The 25,734-nt window shown below is 36.6% G+C and overlaps 1 protein-coding gene across 2 annotated transcripts in view; it reads right to left on the bottom strand.

The window, feature by feature from the left end:
* Positions 1-25,734, bottom strand: part of LOC128642519 (guanylate-binding protein 3) — a 73,726-nt gene that overhangs the window by 30,057 nt on the left and 17,935 nt on the right. For both annotated transcript variants that reach the window (XM_053695300.1, XM_053695301.1), the window contains 4 exons: positions 24,257-24,387; positions 24,065-24,174; positions 9,955-10,157; positions 3,564-3,806 (listed from right to left, as the gene is read on the bottom strand). In XM_053695300.1, coding sequence (XP_053551275.1) covers positions 3,564-3,806; positions 9,955-10,157; positions 24,065-24,174; positions 24,257-24,387 — 687 coding nt within the window. The remainder of the gene's footprint in view (positions 1-3,563; positions 3,807-9,954; positions 10,158-24,064; positions 24,175-24,256; positions 24,388-25,734) is intronic.

Consider the following 25,734-nt stretch of genomic DNA (forward strand, 5'->3'; position numbering starts at 1 on the left):
CAAGGATGACACTTAATGCATGAGACTGCAGGATATGGGTTACTAACACGTGAGTATGTGTGAGCAGCGAAGAAATGGGCTTGAAATAGGAGAAGAAGGGATTTAAACCAATTCTGGTCAAAACAATCAGTGAAAAGGGTGGTAGAAAAAAGGTTTCCTGTCGGGATGAATCCTGGTGTTAAACCGTCCCCTTGTCAGGCGCCACAAGAGTATTTGAAAAACTTGTCAGATATGGGTTATCATGGGGTTTTCAAACTGTTTGGAAAGGGCTTACATTTGTAGCAGGAGAGAAGAAAATCTAATGGAGTAGAATGGGCCCCTAAGTGGCTATGATGGCAATTACTGTGGAGGTACAGCAGACAACTGTGCCCCATATACTGGTACTATAAGTCATATACATAAGAGGGTGAACACAGATGTACCCAGATGATGTTCATTATTTAGACTTCTAAAGAACAGAGCCAGGGCCGGATGGGTCTACCAGGAGATTTCCCGGTGGGCAGCAGCAGCTGGGGCTGGAAAGCTACAATTTAAAGGGGTGATAAATGGATGCAATTGGGTTGTATTGTGTCTATATCACTACAATCTGGCACTTTTATTTAATACAATGTAATATAATTTAATTCTGAAAAACATATTGGGGAATGAGTATCCAAGTAATCCCCTTTAGTAAAAATGGGGCATGTGCATTCTACTGACTCAACAGAAAATAGGGCTGGTAGTCTTCATATTTTCCAGGGCTGCTTTTTTCCCCCAGTCCGGCACTGAACAAAGCTCTGGGATATTGCGATACAGACTCTACATGGGTATTTGTGTACACACATGCATTGATACACACAAACAGACACACACATGCATTGACCCACACACACAGACACACACATGCATTGACCCACACACACACAGACACACACATGCTTTGATACACACAGACACACACATGCATTGACACACAGACACACACATGCATTGATACACACAAACAGACACACATATGCATTGACACACACACACAGACACACACATGCATTGACATACACACACATGCATTGACACACACACATATACACATGCATTGACACACATAAACAGACACACACATGCATTGACAAACAAACAGACACACATGCATTGACACACACAAATAGACACACACATGCATTGACACACACAAATAGACACACAAATGCACTGATATACACACACATGCATTGACATACACATATGCATTAGCACACCTACACACACACATGCATAGACACACACACATGCATTGACACACAAAAACAGACACACACATGCTTTGACACACACACACACACACATATAGGTACACACATGAATTGATACACACACATGCATTGACACAAACTAACAGACACACACATGCACTAATACACATAAACATAAACAGGCACACACATGCATTGACACACACAGACAGACACACACATGCATTGACACACACACAGATACACACATGCATTGACACACACACATGCATTGACACACACAGACACACATGCATTGGCACAAACACAGACACACACATGCATTGATACACTCATGCATTGACACACAGACACGCACATGCATTGATACACACAAACATGCATTGACACACAAACAGACACAGACATGCATTGACACACACAGACACACACATGCATTGACACATACAGACACACACATGCATTGACACACTCACAGAAACAGACACACACATGCATTAACACACACACACAGACACGCTCAGGACCTGATGATAAAAAACTTGCCTGCATGGAGAGAAATCACACAAAATCTTTGGAATTTATTTTTAGACCTTACATTGCAATATATGAGCCAACACATAAAGAACACTACATAGCAAAATAAACATGCACATGCACGCACATGCACACACATACAAAACACATGCACATAAAGACGCACACATACACACACAAGCACACACTGACACAGACATACACACACACATGCACACACTAACACACATACACAAAACACATGCACACACTAACACACATATACACACACTGACACAGACATGCACACACATATGCAAAACACAAGCACACACTAACACACATATACAAAACACATGCACACACTAATACAGACATACAGACACATATACAAAACACAAGCACACACTAATACAGACATAGAGACATACAGACATATTCAAAACACATGCACACACTGACACACAATTACATACACTGACACAGACATGCACACATTTACAAAACACATGCACACACAGATGACACACATACACACATGCACACACTGACACACAATTACATACACTGACACAGACATGCACACATTTACAAAACACATGCACACACAGATGACACACATACACACATGCACACACTGACACAGACATATAGGCCTCTAGTTATCATGGTCTGTCGGCCGCCAGCAGGGAGGTGTCAATCAACCCGATGGTACTCGATCGGGTTGATTTCCGGCGATGTCTGTCCGCCTGCTCAGAGCAGGCGGACAGGTTATGGAGCAGCGGTCTTTGTGACCGCTGCTTTATAACTGCTGTTTAGGCTCGCCAGAAACACGGGGCATCAAGCTCCATTCGGAGCTTGATACATATGCCCCATACACACATGCACACACTGACACACATAGACAAAACGCTTGCAAACACTGATGCACACACTGACACAGACATACACACACATGCACATACTACACACACACACATACAAAACACTTGCAGACACTAACCCACATGCACACACTGACACAGACATACATACACATGTAAACACTACACACACATACAAACACTTGCAGACAATGACACACACATGCACACACTAACACACACATACAAAACACACGTGCATTTGCAAACATGTACAAACACACACAACACAACATGTGTGATCTCTATAATATTTGTGGTACAGCTTGAGAAATTTGTAACAATGCATAAAACTACCTATGCTTTAGTCATAAAACTGAAGTCACACAATATGGTCACACTGTGCCCTGCCACCAACTTCCACAGATCCATTGTCGAGAGAGTCCCCAACCTTAAATTCCCAAGTTTGGATTCCCCATCTGTATTCTCTTCATAATAGAAGGGGGCACTGTGGTTAATGTACACTGTCTCTAGAACTGAATAAACAGCACCTAACGTCTGTGGGCTGCTGGAACTTATAGAAGCCAATCTGCCATTAAAATCATAAGTACAAACCCAGATCTTACATGACAAAATGTGTTCCAAATGAATACTTAGGATAACTGCTAATGTGACCAAATATCCTCAGAAACCAAGGGTATAAGTTCCCAACCACACACGTACATGTGACACTGTTTGTGTAGGTAACATCAGTATACAGCAGATATTCCATGGCTGTGTCCAGTCTAGTGATGCTCTTTGAGTTCATCAAAAACAGTGTAAAACAGCAAACTCACAGTTCTGGTGCACGGAATCACAGACCGACCAAGTCTTCATCAATACTTTAAATCAACATAGATTCCAGGTTATTTTATTTTATTTATTTAATATAACAAACTATCTAATGACTCACGGACTCCTGTTAAGACATGACCTCCGCTCAGCGTTTTAGCCTCTGAGTTCTCGAATATGAATTGACAGAAGGATCTCGTCTTCGCTACAAACCCCGGCTGAAGCTTTTTCTGTAAACCTTGCTCCATTGCATCCGATTCTTTCTTAAAGGGATTCTCAAAAAGGAAACATTTTCTTTTAGGGAATCGCTTCCTGAGTGTCTCTCTTTTATTGTTCTTCTGTTCTGTCTTCATGCTTTTTACAGCTACATAGAAAGGAACAAGACAGATAAGTAACACACTGAGATATTAACTTATCTATCTGGGTACCTGTCTTTTTAATGATCAATATACAGCTTTACTCTTAGATCTGGGATAGACAATAGCAATCAAGGGCAACTAAATGACTATAACAAATATTTCTTGCTGCTTTGATAAAGCATATATGCCAAATATACAGATTTTCCTGGGACAGTCCCAGTTTTCGACCTTCTGTTCCACGGTAGAACTGTCCCACGAGTGTGACCCACATTGTAAAAATCTGCCTGGGGTGTGGGCTTAGAATGATATGACTGCTGGAATCAGATGACATGAGGTTTTTGTTGTTCTTATGTATATATTTGTTTGTATCTGAGACTCAGGTATGTTATATAAGAACAGCAGATTAAAAAACTAATATATCTAATTTGCTGTACTGACGTGAATCTCCTGCGGTTCACAGAGTAGTCTGAATAATAAAATATTTTAGGCACTAATTAATGCTCCTGTTCTAGAGTTAATTGCATTAGAAGTAAACTTTTTATCGAGTTGAAAGTAAAAAGTCATCACACTTACCGGACGTGCGCAAAAAGCCTAACTTACAATGTTGTGTGTGCCATAACATATTACCCCATAGAAGTCAATAGAGAAAAAAAAGTGGAAAAAACTAACACCCAACTTGCACGCAAACCAGATTGTATATTCTCAGGTGTGCCAACCTGACATGTAAATAGGAATATTTCACATTCCAATATTCTGCACATAGCAGAAAATGTTCTATTTATTCATAAATACACATATATATATATATATATATATATTGTATTTTGGTACAATATATATATATATATATATATATATATATAGAGATGATTATATATAGCATAGGTATATATATATATATATATATATATATATATATATATATATATAAGAATATCAATTTAGAAATACTTAAAACATATTCTGCTATGTGCAGAACATTAGAATGTGAAATATTTACAGTAAATACATTTTATTATTATTTTTCTTATACTTTATTTATGAAGCGCCAACATATTCCGCAGCACTGTCCATGGGTACAATTCTTTTAAATTAAACAATGATATAAAACTTGTAAGAGACAATATTCTCAAAAGTTCTAGGTGCCCTCCTATCTGTAATCAGAGAGCAGGGTATTGCAATGTTTCCTTATTTGGACAATATCTTGGGACTAGCTCAATATTTTCATTTAACAGAATCTCACACGAAACAACTTCTGTTATTTCTTCAAAGACATTGTTGGAAGATCAATTTACCAAAGAGTATCTTGATTCCTCAGACAAAGGTCACCGTTTTAGGTTTCCAGATTCAGTGTTCATGACTCTATCCCTAACAGAAAAGAGATTATTGAGATTGGTTTGAACTTGTCTAAACCTTCAGTCTCTATAATTCCCTTCAGTGGCTATGTGCATGGAAGTTTTAGGTCTCATGATTGCAGGACCTTTTGCTTCTTTTCATATGAGACCTCTACAGCTTTGCATGTTGCACCAGTGGTGCAGGGATTATACTCAGATATCACAGTTGATAAACTTAAATCCCAACACATTGCTAAAGGGGCCTCCTTTGTTCATCCTACCTGGACTGTGAACACAACAGATGCAAGTCTCACAGGTTGGGGAGCTGTCTGGGGGTCTCTGACAGCACAAGGAGTATGAAATTCTCAAGAGGCGAGGTTATCAATCAATATTAGAACTCTTTGCTATTTTCAGAGCTCTTCTGGCTTGGCCTCTATTAAAGAGAGAATCGTATATTCGGTTTCAAACAGACAATGTCACAACAGTGGCATATCTCAATCATAAAGGGGGGACTTGCAGTCCCCTAGCAATGAAATAAGTATCTCTAATACTTTCTTGAGCAGAATCCAACTCTTGTCTAATCACTGAGATTCATATACCAGGTGTAGACAATTGGGAAGCGGATATTCTCAGCCGTCAAACTCTACACCCGGGGGAGTGGTTTCTTCATCCAGATGTGTTCTATCAGATTGTGCAGGTGTGGGGTATTCCATACATAGATCTGATGGCCTCTCTTCTAAACAAGAAACCTCTCCAGGTCCAGGGATCCTCAGGTGTAATTGATGGATTCTAGCGGTTCCATGGTTTTACCAACCTGCTTACATTTTTCCACCACTGGTTCTACTTCCAAGAGTGATCTCAAAAGATCATAATGGCACAATCTTTTGTGTTTCTGATAGCACCAGCATGGCCTCACAGGTTCTGGTATGCAGACTTTGTCTGAATGTCCAGTTGCCAACCTTGGTCACTTCCTCTAAGACCAGACCTTCTGTCTCAAAGGCCCATTTTTCCGTCTGAATCTCAAATCTCTAAATTTGAAGGCATGTAAATAGAAATCTTAGTCCTCTTAGTTTCTCTGACTAAGTTTAACACTATGATACAGACTTGTAAGCCATTTCAAGGAAAATAAATCACAAGGTTTGGAAAACCTATATTTCATGGTGTTCCACTCATTAATATTTTTGGCATTCTTTTAGAATTCCTAGAATTCTTCAGTTTCTTCAGGATGGTTTGGATAAAGGTTTGTCTGCCAATACTTTGAAAGGACAAATCTCTGCTCTTTCTGTTTTATTTCACAGAAAGATTGCTAATCTTCCTGATGTTCACTGTTTTGTACATGCTTTGACTCATATCAAACCTGTTGTTAAATCTATCTCTTCTCCTTGGAGTCTAAATTTGGTATTAAAGACATTGCAGGCTCCTCCTTTTGAGCCTACGCATTCTTTGGACATTAAACTACTTTCTTGGAAAGTGTTATTTATCTTGGCTATCTCTTCTGCTAGAAGAGTTTCTGAATTGTCTGCTCTCTCTTGCGAGTCTCCGTATCTGATTTTACATCAAGATAAAGCTGTCTTGCAGACTTTGTTTAAATGTTTGCCTAAAGTTGTGAATTCTGACAACATTAATAGGGAAATTATTGTTCCCTTCCCTGTGTCCTAACCCTAAGAATACTCTTGAAAGATCTTTACATTCTTTGGATGTGGTAAGAGCTTTGAAATATTATATTGATGCTACTAAATATTTCATAAAGACTTCTAGTCTATGGGGCATATTTATCAAGCTCCGCACGAGTTGGGTTGATGCCCCATGTTTCTGGTGAGCCTTCAGGCTCTCCGGAAACAGAAGTTATGAAGCAGTGGTCTAAAGACTGCTGCTCCATAACCTGTCCTCCTACTCTGAGGCGGCGGACAGAAATCCCCAGAAATCAACCCGCTCAAATACGATCGGGTTGATTGACACCCCCTGCTAGCGGCCGCATGGCTTTGAATCTGCAGGGGGCAGCATTGCATTCACAAGAACTGCTGGTGCAATGATAAATACCGAGAGCATATGCTGTCAACATTTATCAATGTGAAGCGGACATGATCCGCTATATCGGAACGTGTACGGTTGCACAATCATAAAAATGCCTCTATTTGTTATTTTTTCTGGTTCCGGAAAAGGTCAGAAAGCCTCTGCCATTTCTTTGGCATCTTGATTGGAACTTCTGATTCATAAAGCTTATTTGGAGGCGGAAAAGCTCCGCCTCAGAGAACAACAGCTCATTCTACAAGATCAGTTGCCACATCTTGTGCTTTCAATAATGAAGCTTCAGTTTATCAAAACTGCAAAGCAGCCACTTGGGGGTATATTTATTAATGTGTGAGCGGACATGATACAAAGTAGCGTATCATGTCCGCTGCACATCGCCGCACATCGATAAATGCCGATAGCATACGCTGTCGGCATTTATCATTGCACCAGCAGTTCTAGTGAACTGCTGGTGCAATGCCGCCCCCTGCAGATTTGCGGGCAATCGGCCGGTAGCAGGAGATGTCAATGAACCCAATCGGGTTGATTTCTGTGCGCAGCCTCAGAGCAGGCGGACAAGTTATGGAGCAGCGGTCTTTAGGCCACTGCTTCATAACCTCTTTTTCCGGCGAGCCTTCAAACACGTGGCATCAAGCTCCATACGGAGCTAGATAAATATGCCCCTTGGTCTTCTTTGCATACCCTTACTAAATTTTACCATTTTGATGTTTTTGCTTTTTCAGAAGCAGCTTTTGGTAGAAAGGCTCTTCAGGAAGCTGTTTCAGTTTGATTCTAGTGCCTATGATTTAATTTTTTTTAATTTTTAAGAAAACAATATTTTTTTGGATTTAATTTCTCAGCGGAAATAGCTATTTTTATTTTATATCTCCCTCTATAGTTACTCGTGGACTTCCACATCTTGTATATTATATCCCATCAGTAACTAGCTTGTGGACTCTCGCCACCTATATGATAGAAAACATAATTTATTAATTTATAAGGTAAGTTCTTACATTTCCTGACAAGGTCCAGTCCATTACACATATACTGATATATACAGGAATATCTATTTAAAAATACTTAGAACATATTCCCCTATGTGAATAACACTGGAATGTGAAATATTTACAGTCATATGAATATTGCATTAAATATGATTTTACATGTTTTTATCTAATTGACTGCAAAGGGTTCCAATGCACTTATATATACACATATAAACACACATATATATATATACATACACATATAAACACACATATATATTCACATATAAACACATATACAATATATATACACATATAAATGCATATATATACACACATATAAATGCATATATATACACATATAAACACATATATATACACACATATAAACACACATATATATATACACATATAAACATATATATATATATATATATATATATATATATATACACACATATAAACATATATATATATATATATATACACACATATAAACACACATATATATATATACACATATAAACACATATACAATATATATACACATATAAATATATATATATATATATATATATATATATATATACACACATATAAAGAGATATATATATATATATATATATATATATATATATATATATATATATATATATATATACACATATAAACACATATATATATATACACATATAAACATATATATTTATACACACATATAAACACACATATATATATATACACATATAAACACATATATATATCCACATATAAATACATATATATACACATATAAACACATATATACACATATAAATACATATGTATACAGATATAAACACATATATATATATATATATATACACATATAAATACATATGTATACACATAAACACATATATATACACATATAAATACATATGAATACACATATAAACACACACATATATATATATATATATATATATACATAAATATATATACACATATAAACACATATATACACATATAAATACATATGTATACACATATAAACACACATATATATATATACACATATAAATACATATGTATACACATAAACACATATATATACACATATAAATACATATGAATACACATATAAACACACACATATATATATATATATACACATATAAACACATATATACACATATAAATACATATGTATACACATATAAACACATATACTGTATATACACATATAAATACATATGAATACACATATAAACACACATATATATATATATATATAGATATATATATATACACAGAAAAAATACATATATATACACATATAAACATATATATAAATATATATATATATATATATATATATATATAAAAGTGCATATTTAGACAAGTGTATGTATGCATCTCTGTTTGAAAGCCCTGTGCATGTCTTTTTTATTGACAACTGAGACCTCATATCTATAAGCCCTTATAACTTTTTTATGCAATTTTTTATTATATGGTTTTATTATGAGTGTAACTTTATGTTAAAAGTATTTTTGATGTGTTTTGTGCCACTTTTTTTGTATCACGTAACAGTTAACCAGGGCTCTGAAGCAACGCTATCCCAATGCACGTTAAGTTCAATTGGGCTCAAGCAAACGATTTTATTTTCAACTTGTAATACACGCGCTTCTTCTTAAGTACAATGAACCAAAATAAACCCCTTACTGCTCATGCGTAATAGTTGGCGCACCACTGTTGTCGCACCACAATCTCGCCCAAAGTGTACAGATTTTGTTAATACTCTAATTAGTTAATTGAAACAAAAAGGTTGTTATGACACATACGTGTGATACTCTTCAGAGATTCTTCCAAGTAGTCATCTTCAGAAACAGACCGGCCGTTCATTTCCACCTTGAGAAAGAAGTCACGCACCGCCCAGACAAAGAGAGGAACTAATTCCCCATCTCCCAGGTCCTTTACGCCATCAGGTTCATCAGTTTGGTTGGATGCTCTGTCTACAATATACTCACATAACTCAGCTGTACAGCTGGGACAGGACTTAAGGAATTAAACTTATCAGTCGTTATAATGAACAACGCATTTCACCTCTCGCATTACTCTCTATAATTTATTTATAATTATTATGCTATTATTATTATTACTATTGAGTGCTGATTGGCTCACAGGTCACTAAGACCATTTACATGTATGACCCCAAACAGGACACGTCATTATTATTTAATTTGTTACAGTATTAGTGAAGGAGAATAAAAAAACTAAAAAAACAAAGCTGTGTTATAACTATATATATCTCATTTGATCAATGTGCAATCTTTAGTTGTAATTTGCAGACTCAAACTGATACACACTACAGTAATTACACTGACAAATGTACAAACACACACACATACTGAGGTACGTGTAAAGATAACTACACAAACACTGATACACACTACAGTAATTACACTGACATATGTACAAACACACACATACTGAGGCACGTGTACATATAACTACACACAAACACTGATACACACTACAGTAATTACACTGACATATGTACAAACACACACACATACTGAGGCACGTGTACAGATAACTACACACAAACACTGATACACACTACAGTAATTACACTGACATATGTACAAACACACACATACTGAGGCACGTGTACATATAACTACACACAATAACACTGATACACAATACAGTAATTACACTGACATATGTACAAACACACATACTGAGGCACGTGTACAGATAACTACACACAAACACTGATACACACTAGAGTAATTACACTGACATATGTACAAACACACACACATACTGAGGTACGTGTAAAGATAACTACACAAACACTGATGATACACACTAGAGTAATTACACTGACATATGTACAAACACACACACATACTGAGGCACATGTACATATAACTACACACAAACACTAATACACACTACAGTAATTACACTGACATATGTACAAACACACACACATACTGAGGCACGTGTACATATAACTACACACAAACACTGATACACACTACAGTAATTACACTGACATATGTACAAACACACACACATACTGAGGCACGTGTACAGATAACTACACACAATAACACTGATACACACTACAGTAATTACACTGACATATGTACAAACACACACATACTGAGGCACGTGTACAGATAACTACACACAATAACACCGATACACACTACAGTAATTACACTGACATATGTACAAACACACATACTGAGGCACGTGTACATATAACTACACACAATAACACTAATACACACTACAGTAATTACATTGACATATGTACAAACACACATACTGAGGCACGTGTACAGATAACTACACTCAATAACACTGATACACACTACAGTAATTACATTGACATATGTACAAACACACATACTGAGGCACGTGTACATATAACTACACTCAATAACACTGATACACACTACAGTAATTACATTGACATATGTACAAACACACATACTGAGGCACGTGTACAGATAACTACACACAATAACACTGATACACACTACAGTAATTACACTGACATATGTACAAACACACACACACATACTGAGGCACGTGTACAGATAACTACACACAATAACACTGATACACACTACAGTAATTACACTGACATATGTACAAACACACACACATACTGAGGCACGTGTACAGATAACTACACACAAACACTGATACACACTACAGTAATTACACTGACATATGTACAAACACACATACTGAGGCACGTTTACAGATAACTACACACAAACACTGATACACACTACAGTAATTACACTGACATATGTACAAACACACACATACTGAGGCACGTGTACAGATAACTACACACAAACACTGATACACACTACAGTAATTACACTGACATATGTACAAACACACACATACTGAGGCACGTGTACATATAACTACACACAATAACACCGATACACACTACAGTAATTACACTGACATATGTACAAACACACACACATACTGAGGCACATGTACAGATAACTACACACAAACACTGATACACACTACAGTAATTACACTGACATATGTACAAACACACACACATACTGAGGCACGTGTACAGATAACTACACACAAACACTGATACACACTACAGTAATTACACTGACATATGTACAAACACACACACATACTGAGGCACGTGTACAGATAACTACACACAAACACTGATACACACTACAGTAATTACACTGATATATGTACAAACACACACAGAAACTGAGGCACGTGTACAGATAACTACACACAAACACTGATACACACTACAGTAATTACACTGACATTTGTACAAATACACAAATACTGAGGCACGTGTACATATAACTACACACAAACACTGATACACACTACAGTAATTACACTGACATATGTACAAACACACACACATACTGAGGCACGTGTACAGATAACTACACACAAACACTGATACACACTACAGTAATTACACTGACATATGTACAAACACACACACATACTGATGCACGTGTACAGATAACTACACACAAACACTGATACACACTACAGTAATTACACTGACATATGTACAAACACACAGACATACTGAGGCACGTGTACAGATAACTACACACAAACACTAATACACACTACAGTAATTACACTGATATATGTACAAACACACACAGAAACTGAGGCACGTGTACAGATAACTACACACAAACACTGATACACACTACAGTAATTACACTGACATTTGTACAAATACACAAATACTGAGGCACGTGTACAGATAACTACACACAATAACACTGATACACACTACAGTAATTACACTGACATTTGTACAAATACACAAATACTGAGGCACGTGTACAAATAACTACACACAATAACACTGATACACACTACAGTAATTACACTGACATATGTACAAACACACACACATACTGAGGCACGTGTACAGATAACTACACACAAACACTGATACACACTACAGTAATTACACTGACATATGTACAAACACACACACATACTGAGGCACGTGTACAGATAACTACACACAAACACTGATACACACTACAGTAATTACACTGACATATGTACAAACACACACACATACTGAGGCACGTGTACATATAACTACACACAAACACTGATACACACTACAGTAATTACACTGACATATGTACAAACACACACACATACTGAGGCACGTGTACAGATAACTACACACAAACACTGATACACACTACAGTAATTACACTGACATATGTACAAACACACACACATACTGAGGCACGTGTACAGATAACTACACACAAACACTGATACACACTACAGTAATTACATTGACATATGTACAAACACACACACATACTGAGGCACGTGTACAGATAACTACACACAATAACACCGATACACACTACAGTAATTACACTGACATATGTACAAACACACATACTGAGGCACGTGTACAGATAACTACACACAAACACTGATACACACTACAGTAATTACACTGACATATGTACAAACACACACATACTGAGGCACGTGTACAGATAACTACACACAAACACTGATACACACTACAGTAATTACATTGACATATGTACAAACACACACACATACTGAGGCACGTGTACAGATAACTACACACAATAACACTGAAACACACTACAGTAATTACACTGACATATGTACAAACACACACACATACTGAGGCACGTGTACATATAACTACACACAATAACACCGATACACACTACAGTAATTACACTGACATATGTACAAACACACATACTGAGGCACGTGTACAGATAACTACACACAAACACTGATACACACTACAGTAATTACACTGACATATGTACAAACACACATACATAATGAGGCACGTGTACAGATAACTACACACAAACACTGATACACACTACAGTAATTACACTGACATATGTACAACCACTCACACACACATACTGAGGCACGTGTACAGATAACTACACACAAACACTGATACACACTACAGTAATTACACTGACATATGTACAAACACACACACATACTGAGGCACGTGTACAGATAACTACACACAAACACTGATACACACTACAGTAATTACACTGACATATGTACAAACACACACACATACTGATGCACGTGTACAGATAACTACACACAAACACTGATACACACTACAGTAATTACACTGACATATGTACAAACACACAGACATACTGAGGCACGTGTACAGATAACTACACACAAACACTGATACACACTACAGTAATTACACTGACATATGTACAAACACACACACATACTGAGGCACGTGTACAGATAACTACACACAAACACTAATACACACTACAGTAATTACACTGTATATGTACAAACACACACAGAAACTGAGGCACGTGTACAGATAACTACACACAAACACTGATACACACTACAGTAATTACACTGACATATGTACAAATACACAAATACTGAGGCACGTGTACAGATAACTACACACAATAACACTGATACACACTACAGTAATTACACTGACATTTGTACAAATACACAAATACTGAGGCACGTGTACAGATAACTACACACAAACACTGATACACACTACAGTAATTACACTGACATATGTACAAACACACACACATACTGAGGCACGTGTACAGATAACTACACACAAACACTGATACACACTACAGTAATTACACTGACATATGTACAAACACACACACATACTGAGGCACGTGTACAGATAACTACACACAAACACTGATACACACTACAGTAATTACACTGACATATGTACAAACACACACACATACTGAGGCACGTGTACAGATAACTACACACAAACACTGATACACACTACAGTAATTACACTGACATATGTACAAACACACACACATACTGAGGCACGTGTACAGATAACTACACACAATAACACTGATACACACTACAGTAATTACACTGACATAGGTACAAACACACACACACATACTGATGCACGTGTACAGATAACTACACACAAACACTGATACACACTACATTAATTACACTGACATATGTACAAATACACACATACTGAGGCACGTGTACATATAACTACACACAAACACTGATACACACTACAGTAATTACATTGACATATGTACAAACACACACACATACTGAGGCACGTGTACAGATAACTACACACAAACACTGATACACACTACAGTAATTACACTGACATATGTACAAACACACACACATACTGAGGCACGTGTACAGATAACTACACACAAACACTGATACACACTACAGTAATTACACTGACATATGTACAAACACACACACATACTGATGCAGGTGTACAGATAACTACACACAAACACTGATACACACTACAGTAATTACACTGACATATGTACAAACACACAGACATACTGAGGCACGTGTACAGATAACTACACACAAACACTAATACACACTACAGTAATTACACTGATATATGTACAAACACACGCAGAAACTGAGGCAAGTGTACAGATAACTACACACAAACACTGATACACACTACAGTAATTACACTGACATTTGTACAAATACACAAATACTGAGGCACGTGTACAGATAACTACACACAATAACACTGATACACACTACAGTAATTACACTGACATTTGTACAAATACACAAATACTGAGGCACGTGTACAGATAACTACACACAATAACACTGATACACACTACAGTAATTACACTGACATATGTACAAACACACACACATACTGAGGCACGTGTACAGATAACTACACACAATCACTGAAACACACTACAGTAATTACACTGACATATGTACAAACACACACACATACTGAGGCACGTGTACATATAACTACACACAATAACACCGATACACACTACAGTAATTACACTGACATATGTACAAACACACATACTGAGGCACGTGTACAGATAACTACACACAAACACTGATACACACTACAGTAATTACACTGACATATGTACAAACACACATACATACTGAGGCACGTGTACAGATAACTACACACAAACACTGATACACACTACAGTAATTACACTGACATATGTACAACCACTCACACACACATACTGAGGCACGTGTACAGATAACTACACACAATAACACTGAAACACACTACAGTAATTACACTGACATATGTACAAACACACACACATACTGAGGCACGTGTACATATAACTACACACAATAACACCGATACACACTACAGTAATTACACTGACATATGTACAAACACACATACTGAGGCACCTGTACAGATAACTACACACAAACACTGATACACACTACAGTAATTACACTGACATATGTACAAACACACACACATACTGAGGCACGTGTACAGATAACTACACACAAACACTGATACACACTACAGTAATTACACTGACATATGTACAAACACACACACATACTGATGCACGTGTACAGATAACTACACACAAACACTGATACACACTACAGTAATTACACTGACATATGTACAAACACACAGACATACTGAGGCACGTGTACAGATAACTACACACAAACACTAATACACACTACAGTAATTACACTGATATATGTACAAACACACACAGAAACTGAGGCACGTGTACAGATAACTACACACAAACACTGATACACACTACAGTAATTACACTGACATTTGTACAAACACACAAATACTGAGGCACGTGTACAGATAACTACACACAATAACACTGATACACACTACAGTAATTACACTGACATTTGTACAAATACACAAATACTGAGGCACGTGTACAGATAACTACACACAAACACTGATACACACTACAGTAATTACACTGACATATGTACAAACACACACACATACTGAGGCACGTGTACAGATAACTACACACAAACACTGATACACACTACAGTAATTACACTGACATATGTACAAACACACACACATACTGAGGCACGTGTACAGATAACTACACACAAACACTGATACACACTACAGTAATTACACTGACATATGTACAAACACACACACATACTGAGGCACGTGTACAGATAACTACACACAATAACACTGATACACACTACAGTAATTACACTGACATATGTACAAACACACACACATACTGAGGCACGTGTACAGATAACTACACACAAACACTGATACACACTACAGTAATTACACTGACATATGTACAAACACACACACATACTGAGGCACGTGTACAGATAACTACACACAAACACTGATACACACTACAGTAATTACACTGACATATGTACAAACACACACACATACTGAGGCACGTGTACATATAACTACACACACACAGTGATACACACTACAGTAATTACACTGACATATGTACAAACACACACACATACTGAGGCACGTGTACAGATAACTACACACAAACACTGATACACACTACAGTAATTACACTGACATATGTACAAACACACACACATACTAAGGCACGTGTACAGATAACTACACACAAACACTGATACACACTACAGTAATTACATTGACATATGTACAAACACACACACATACTGAGGCACGTGTACAGATAACTACACACAATAACACCGATACACACTACAGTAATTACACTGACATATGTACAAACACACATACTGAGGCACGTGTACAGATAACTACACACAAACACTGATACACACTACAGTAATTACATTGACATATGTACAAACACACATACATACTGAGGCACGTGTACAGATAACTACACACAAACACTGATACACACTACAGTAATTACACTGACATATGTACAAACACACATACTGAGGCACATGTACAGATAACTACACACAAACACTGATACACACTACAGTAATTACACTGACATATGTACAAACACACATACTGAGGCACGTGTACAGATAACTACACACAAACACTGATACACACTACAGTAATTACACTGACATATGTACAAACACACACACATACTGAGGCACGTGTACAGATAACTACACACAATAACACTGATACACACTACAGTAATTACACTGACATATGTACAAACACACATACTGAGGCACGTGTACAGATAACTACACACAAACACTGATACATTAAACAGTAATTACACTGACATATGTACAAACACACATACTGAGGCACGTGTACATATAACTACACACAATAACACTGATACACACTACAGTAATTACACTGACATATGTACAAACACACATACATACTGAGGCACGTGTACAGATAACTACACACAAACACTGATATACACTAAAGTAATTACACTGACATAAGTACAAACACACACACATACTGAGGCACGTGTACAGATAACTACACACAAACACTGATACACACTACAGTAATTACACTGACATATGTACAAACACACACACATACTGAGGCACGTGTACATATGACTACACACAATAACACTGATACACACTACAGTAATTACACTGACATATACAAACACACACACATACTGAGGCACGTGTACAGATAACTACACACAAACACTGATACACACTACAGTAATTACACTGACATAAGTACAAACACACACACATACTGAGGCACTTGTACAGATAACTACACACAAACACTGATACACACTAAAGTAATTACACTGACATATGTACAAACACACACACATACTGAGGCACGTGTACAGATAACTACACACAAACACTGATACACACTAAAGTAATTACACTGACATATGTACAAAAACACATACTGAGGCACGTGTACAGATAACTACACACAAACACTGATACACACTAAAGTAATTACACTGACATCTGTACAAACACACACTCATACTGAGGCACGTGTACAGATAACTACACACAAAGACTGATACACACTACAGTAATTACACTGACATATGTACAAACACACATACATACTGAGGCACGTGTACAGATAACTACACACAAACACTGATACACACTACAGTAATTACACTGACATATGTACAAACACACACACATACTGAGGCACGTGTACAGATAACTACACACAAACACTGATACACACTACAGTAATTACACTGACATATGTACAAACACACACACATACTGAGGCACGTGTACATATAACTACACACAAACACTGATACACACTACAGTAATTAGACTGACATATGTACAAACACACACACATACTGAGGCACGTGTACAGATAACTACACACAAACACTGATATACACTAAAGTAATTACACTGACATAAGTACAAACACACACATACTGAGGCACGTGTACAGATAACTACACACAAACACTGATACACACTAAAGTAATTACACTGACATATGTACAAATACACAAATACTGAGGCACGTGTACAGATAACTACACACAAACACTGATACACACTACAGTAATTACACTGACATATGTACAACCACTCACACACACATACTGAGGCACGTGTACAGATAACTACACACAAACACTGATACACACTACAGTAATTACACTGACATATGTACAAACACACACTCATACTGAGGCACGTGTACAGATAACTACACACAAACACTGATACACACTACAGTAATTACACTGACATATGTACAAACACACACACATACTGAGGCACGTGTACAGATAACTACACACAAACACTGATACACACTACAGTAATTACACTGACATATGTACAAACACACACACATACTAAGGCACGTGTACAGATAACTACACACAAACACTGATACACACTACAGTAATTACATTGACATATGTACAAACACACACACATACTGAGGCACGTGTACAGATAACTACACACAATAACACCGATACACACTACAGTAATTACACTGACATATGTACAAACACACATACTGAGGCACGTGTACAGATAACTACACACAAACACTGATACACACTACAGTAATTACATTGACATATGTACAAACACACATACATACTGAGGCACGTGTACAGATAACTACACACAAACACTGATACACACTACAGTAATTACACTGACATATGTACAAACACACATACTGAGGCACATGTACAGATAACTACACACAAACACTGATACACACTACAGTAATTACACTGACATATGTACAAACACACATACTGAGGCACGTGTACAGATAACTACACACAAACACTGATACACACTACAGTAATTACACTGACATATGTACAAACACACACACATACTGAGGCACGTGTACAGATAACTACACACAATAACACTGATACACACTACAGTAATTACACTGACATATGTACAAACACACATACTGAGGCACGTGTACAGATAACTACACACAAACACTGATACATTAAACAGTAATTACACTGACATATGTACAAACACACATACTGAGGCACGTGTACATATAACTACACACAATAACACTGATACACACTACAGTAATTACACTGACATATGTACAAACACACATACATACTGAGGCACGTGTACAGATAACTACACACAAACACTGATATACACTAAAGTAATTACACTGACATAAGTACAAACACACACACATACTGAGGCACGTGTACAGATAACTACACACAAACACTGATACACACTACAGTAATTACACTGACATATGTACAAACACACACACATACTGAGGCACGTGTACATATAACTACACACAATAACACTGATACACACTACAGTAATTACACTGACATATACAAACACACACACATACTGAGGCACGTGTACAGATAACTACACACAAACACTGATACACACTACAGTAATTACACTGACATAAGTACAAACACACACACATACTGAGGCACTTGTACAGATAACTACACACAAACACTGATACACACTAAAGTAATTACACTGACATATGTACAAACACACACACATACTGAGGCACGTGTACAGATAACTACACACAAACACTGATACACACTAAAGTAATTACACTGACATATGTACAAAAACACATACTGAGGCACGTGTACAGATAACTACACACAAACACTGATACACACTAAAGTAATTACACTGACATCTGTACAAACACACACTCATACTGAGGCACGTGTACAGATAACTACACACAAAGACTGATACACACTACAGTAATTACACTGACATATGTACAAACACACATACATACTGAGGCACGTGTACAGATAACTACACACAAACACTGATACACACTACAGTAATTACACTGACATATGTACAAACACACACACATACTGAGGCACGTGTACAGATAACTACACACAAACACTGATACACACTACAGTAATTACACTGACATATGTACAAACACACACACATACTGAGGCACGTGTACATATAACTACACACAAACACTGATACACACTACAGTAATTAGACTGACATATGTACAAACACACACACATACTGAGGCACGTGTACAGATAACTACACACAAACACTGATATACACTAAAGTAATTACACTGACATAAGTACAAACACACACATACTGAGGCACGTGTACAGATAACTACACACAAACACTGATACACACTAAAGTAATTACACTGACATATGTACAAATACACAAATACTGAGGCACGTGTACAGATAACTACACACAAACACTGATACACACTACAGTAATTACACTGACATATGTACAACCACTCACACACACATACTGAGGCACGTGTACAGATAACTACACACAAACACTGATACACACTACAGTAATTACACTGACATATGTACAAACACACACTCATACTGAGGCACGTGTACAGATAACTACACACAAACACTGATACACACTACAGTAATTACACTGACATATGTACAAACACACACACATACTGAGGCACGTGTACAGATAACTACACACAAACACTGATATACACTAAAGTAATTACACTGACATAAGTACAAACACACACACACACATACTGAGGCACGTGTACAGATAACTACACACAAACACTGATACACACTACAGTAATTACACTGACATATGTACAAACACACACACATACTGAGGCACGTGTACAGATAACTACACAAACACTAATACACACTACAGTAATTACACTGACATATGTACAAACACACATACATACTGAGGCACGTGTACAGATAACTACACACAAACACTGATACACACTACAGTAATTACACTGACATATGTACAACCACTCACACACACATACTGAGGCACGTGTACAGATAACTACACACAAACACTGATACACACTACAGTAATTACACTGACATATGTACAAATACACAAATACTGAGGCACGTGTACAGATAACTACACACAAACACTGATATACACTAAAGTAATTACACTGACATATGTACAAATACACAAATACTGAGGCACGTGTACAGATAACTACACACAAACACTGATACACACTACAGTAATTACACTGACATATGTACAAACACACACACACATACTGAGGCACGTGTACAGATAACTAAACACAATAACACTGAAACACACTACAGTAATTACACTGACAATATGTTCAAATACACAAATACTGAGGCACGTGTACAGATAACCTACACACAAACACTGATACACACTACAGTATGCCTGTAAAATAAAAAATAAACCCTAAGCTAGCTACAATGTAACTATTAGTTATATTGTAGCTAGTTTATGGTTTATTTTATAGGTAAGTATTTAGTTTTAAATAGGAATTATTTAGTTAATTGTAGTAATTTTATTTAGATTTATTTTAATTATATTTAAGTTAGGGCGTGTTAGGGTTAGGGTTAGACTTAGGTTTAGGGGTTAATAAAACACGTATACACACTACAGTAATTACACTGACATATGTACAAACACACACACACATACTGAGGCACGTGTACAGATAACTACACACAAACACTGATACACACTACAGTAATTACACTGACATATGTACAAACACACACACATACTGAGGCACGTGTACAGATAACTACGCACAAACACTGATACACACTACAGTTATTACACTGACATATGTACAAACACACACACATACTGAGGCACGTGTACAGATAACTACACACAAACACTAATACACACTACAGTAATTACACTGACATAGGTACAAACACACACACACATACTGATGCACGTGTACAGATAACTACACACAAACACTGATACACACTACAGTAATTACACTGACATATGTACAAATACACACATACTGAGGCACGTGTACAGATAACTACACACAAACACTGATACACACTACAGTAATTACATTGACATATGTACAAACACACACACATACTGAGGCACGTGTACAGATAACTACACACAAACACTGATACACACTACAGTAATTACACTGACATATGTACAAACACACACACATACTGAGGCACGTGTACAGATAACTACACACAAACACTGATACACACTACAGTAATTACACTGACATATGTACAAACACACACACATACTGAGGCACGTGTACAGATAACTACACACAAACACTGATACACACTACAGTAATTACACTGACATATGTACAACCACTCACACACACATACTGAGGCACGTGTACAGATAACTACACACAAACACTAATACACACTACAGTAATTACACTGACATATGTACAAACACACACACATACTGAGGCACGTGTACAGATAACTACACACAAACACTGATACATTCAACAGTAATTACACTGACATACTGTATGTACAAACACACACACATACTGAGGCACGTGTACAGATAATTACACACACACTGATACACACTACAGTAATTACACTGACATATGTACAAACACACATACATACTGAGGCACGTGCACAGATAGCTACACACAAACACTGATACACACTACAGTAAATACACTGACACTTAAGTAACTCATATTCACAAACACTATGTAAAGGATACTACAGCTTGTCCATTGCATCCTGGTCTATGGTCCCCGTGCTGTTATAGACTAACACGCTGCTCAGTAGAACAGACAGGGAGAACAGCTGTTCATCATTACGTTTGTCCCCCTATGAAGACATTTGTGTGATTGTTACTTAAGACAAAACTGGAAGAAAATTAACAATATAGCCATATGTTGGTCTAATGTACCTTTCCCACATCTGCAAGGCCTTCTGTGTCCAACAAAACCAGCATATGATCTTTTCTCGTAGGGTGAGGGACACACCACATCCATATACCCTTTGTCTTTGCTTCTACTGTGTGACCCAAAGCAAAGCCACCTAAAATTAAACACCTTATTTACAAACATTATAATTATATTCATTTTATGGTAATGCCAAACCATGCCTAGAACAGTATTTGCTAAGGAAATGTGATTTTATTACAAGACCAGAGACTCATATTTTGCATACTTTCTTTACTACTCAGAATGCTGCACTTTAAAGAAATAACAAAACATAATCAATTACAATGATATTAAAACAGAACAGATAATAAAGAATAACAATAAGTAGCTAAGGTGTGAGCTAGCTTATAACTACAGGAAAAAAGTTACCAAGCAGAATAAGAGTAGTGCCCATAAACTGACCAATATGCAGTCAATCCTCCTCTTTCTTTTGCTTCTCAGCATTGAGATACGTAGTGCAAATAATTTCTCTCTAATTTATACAGTTTTGTGTTTGACCCTCTCTCCATCTTGTGTGTCGTTGCGCGCTTTCACCCGCTGCCATTTTATGGGCCGTCTTCTGCTTCTTTCCCTTCCACTCGCTCTGACGCAGTAGTGTAGCCCAGATAGACATCGCAAGAATCCAGTTGCTGTTTAGTAATTTTGTTGCCGTTGCAGGTCTATTTCATTTCAGTAATTTTAAAAAACACTTTTATAATTTAGGGATTATTTAACCTATATTTCCATCTTGTGGTTTATTATTTTAAACCATTTTTTCTCCTCAATCTTTCATAAAAAAAATTCTGTCAGAGAAATTTTTGGTATTTTAGTTTAGTTTAATAATAATAAGTACTATAAGATTGTTTGGTTTTCTCTCATATATTTTACCTTCATTGTGTAATAAATATATATATTTTTTGTAAATATGACTAAATCAACAGAATGTACAGCACCTTTGACTGCTCAAACGGTGCAGTCTATGATTGATTCTACCATGAACAATCTTTTTAATAAAATGTCCTCATTAATTGGTATTAAAGAAACTAAAAAATCTTTAAATAGGAAAAATCCTTCTATTTCTGTTAAAGCGAGTAAAAAATTAGTGTCAAAGTCTCGGCAACTACTTTTGACACATCTTTTCCTCACAGCAAAGGAACTAAAACCGCTGTTAAAAGAATCCTGCATCCCAAGTGTAACCAAATGGGAGAGTCTAAAGTATTGTTAAAATCTAAATCTAAAGTTCTTGCTAAGTCTGTTGCTCAATCTTCCTCAGAGTCCAACAGTTCTGAGGAAAATGATTATACTGATATTAATTTAGATTCTTTTGATAATGACTCTGATGAATCTGATTATTCCACTTCTGCTAAAAAGCATAAAAAAATGTCTAAAAAAATCTAAAGATTTAGATGAGGAATTATTGAATTAACTGATTGCCTTGGTAACCCCAGGTTTAATCCAGATG

The sequence above is a fragment of the Bombina bombina genome, chromosome 11, assembly GCF_027579735.1.
Source record: "Bombina bombina isolate aBomBom1 chromosome 11, aBomBom1.pri, whole genome shotgun sequence".
Classification (NCBI taxonomy): domain Eukaryota; kingdom Metazoa; phylum Chordata; class Amphibia; order Anura; family Bombinatoridae; genus Bombina; species Bombina bombina.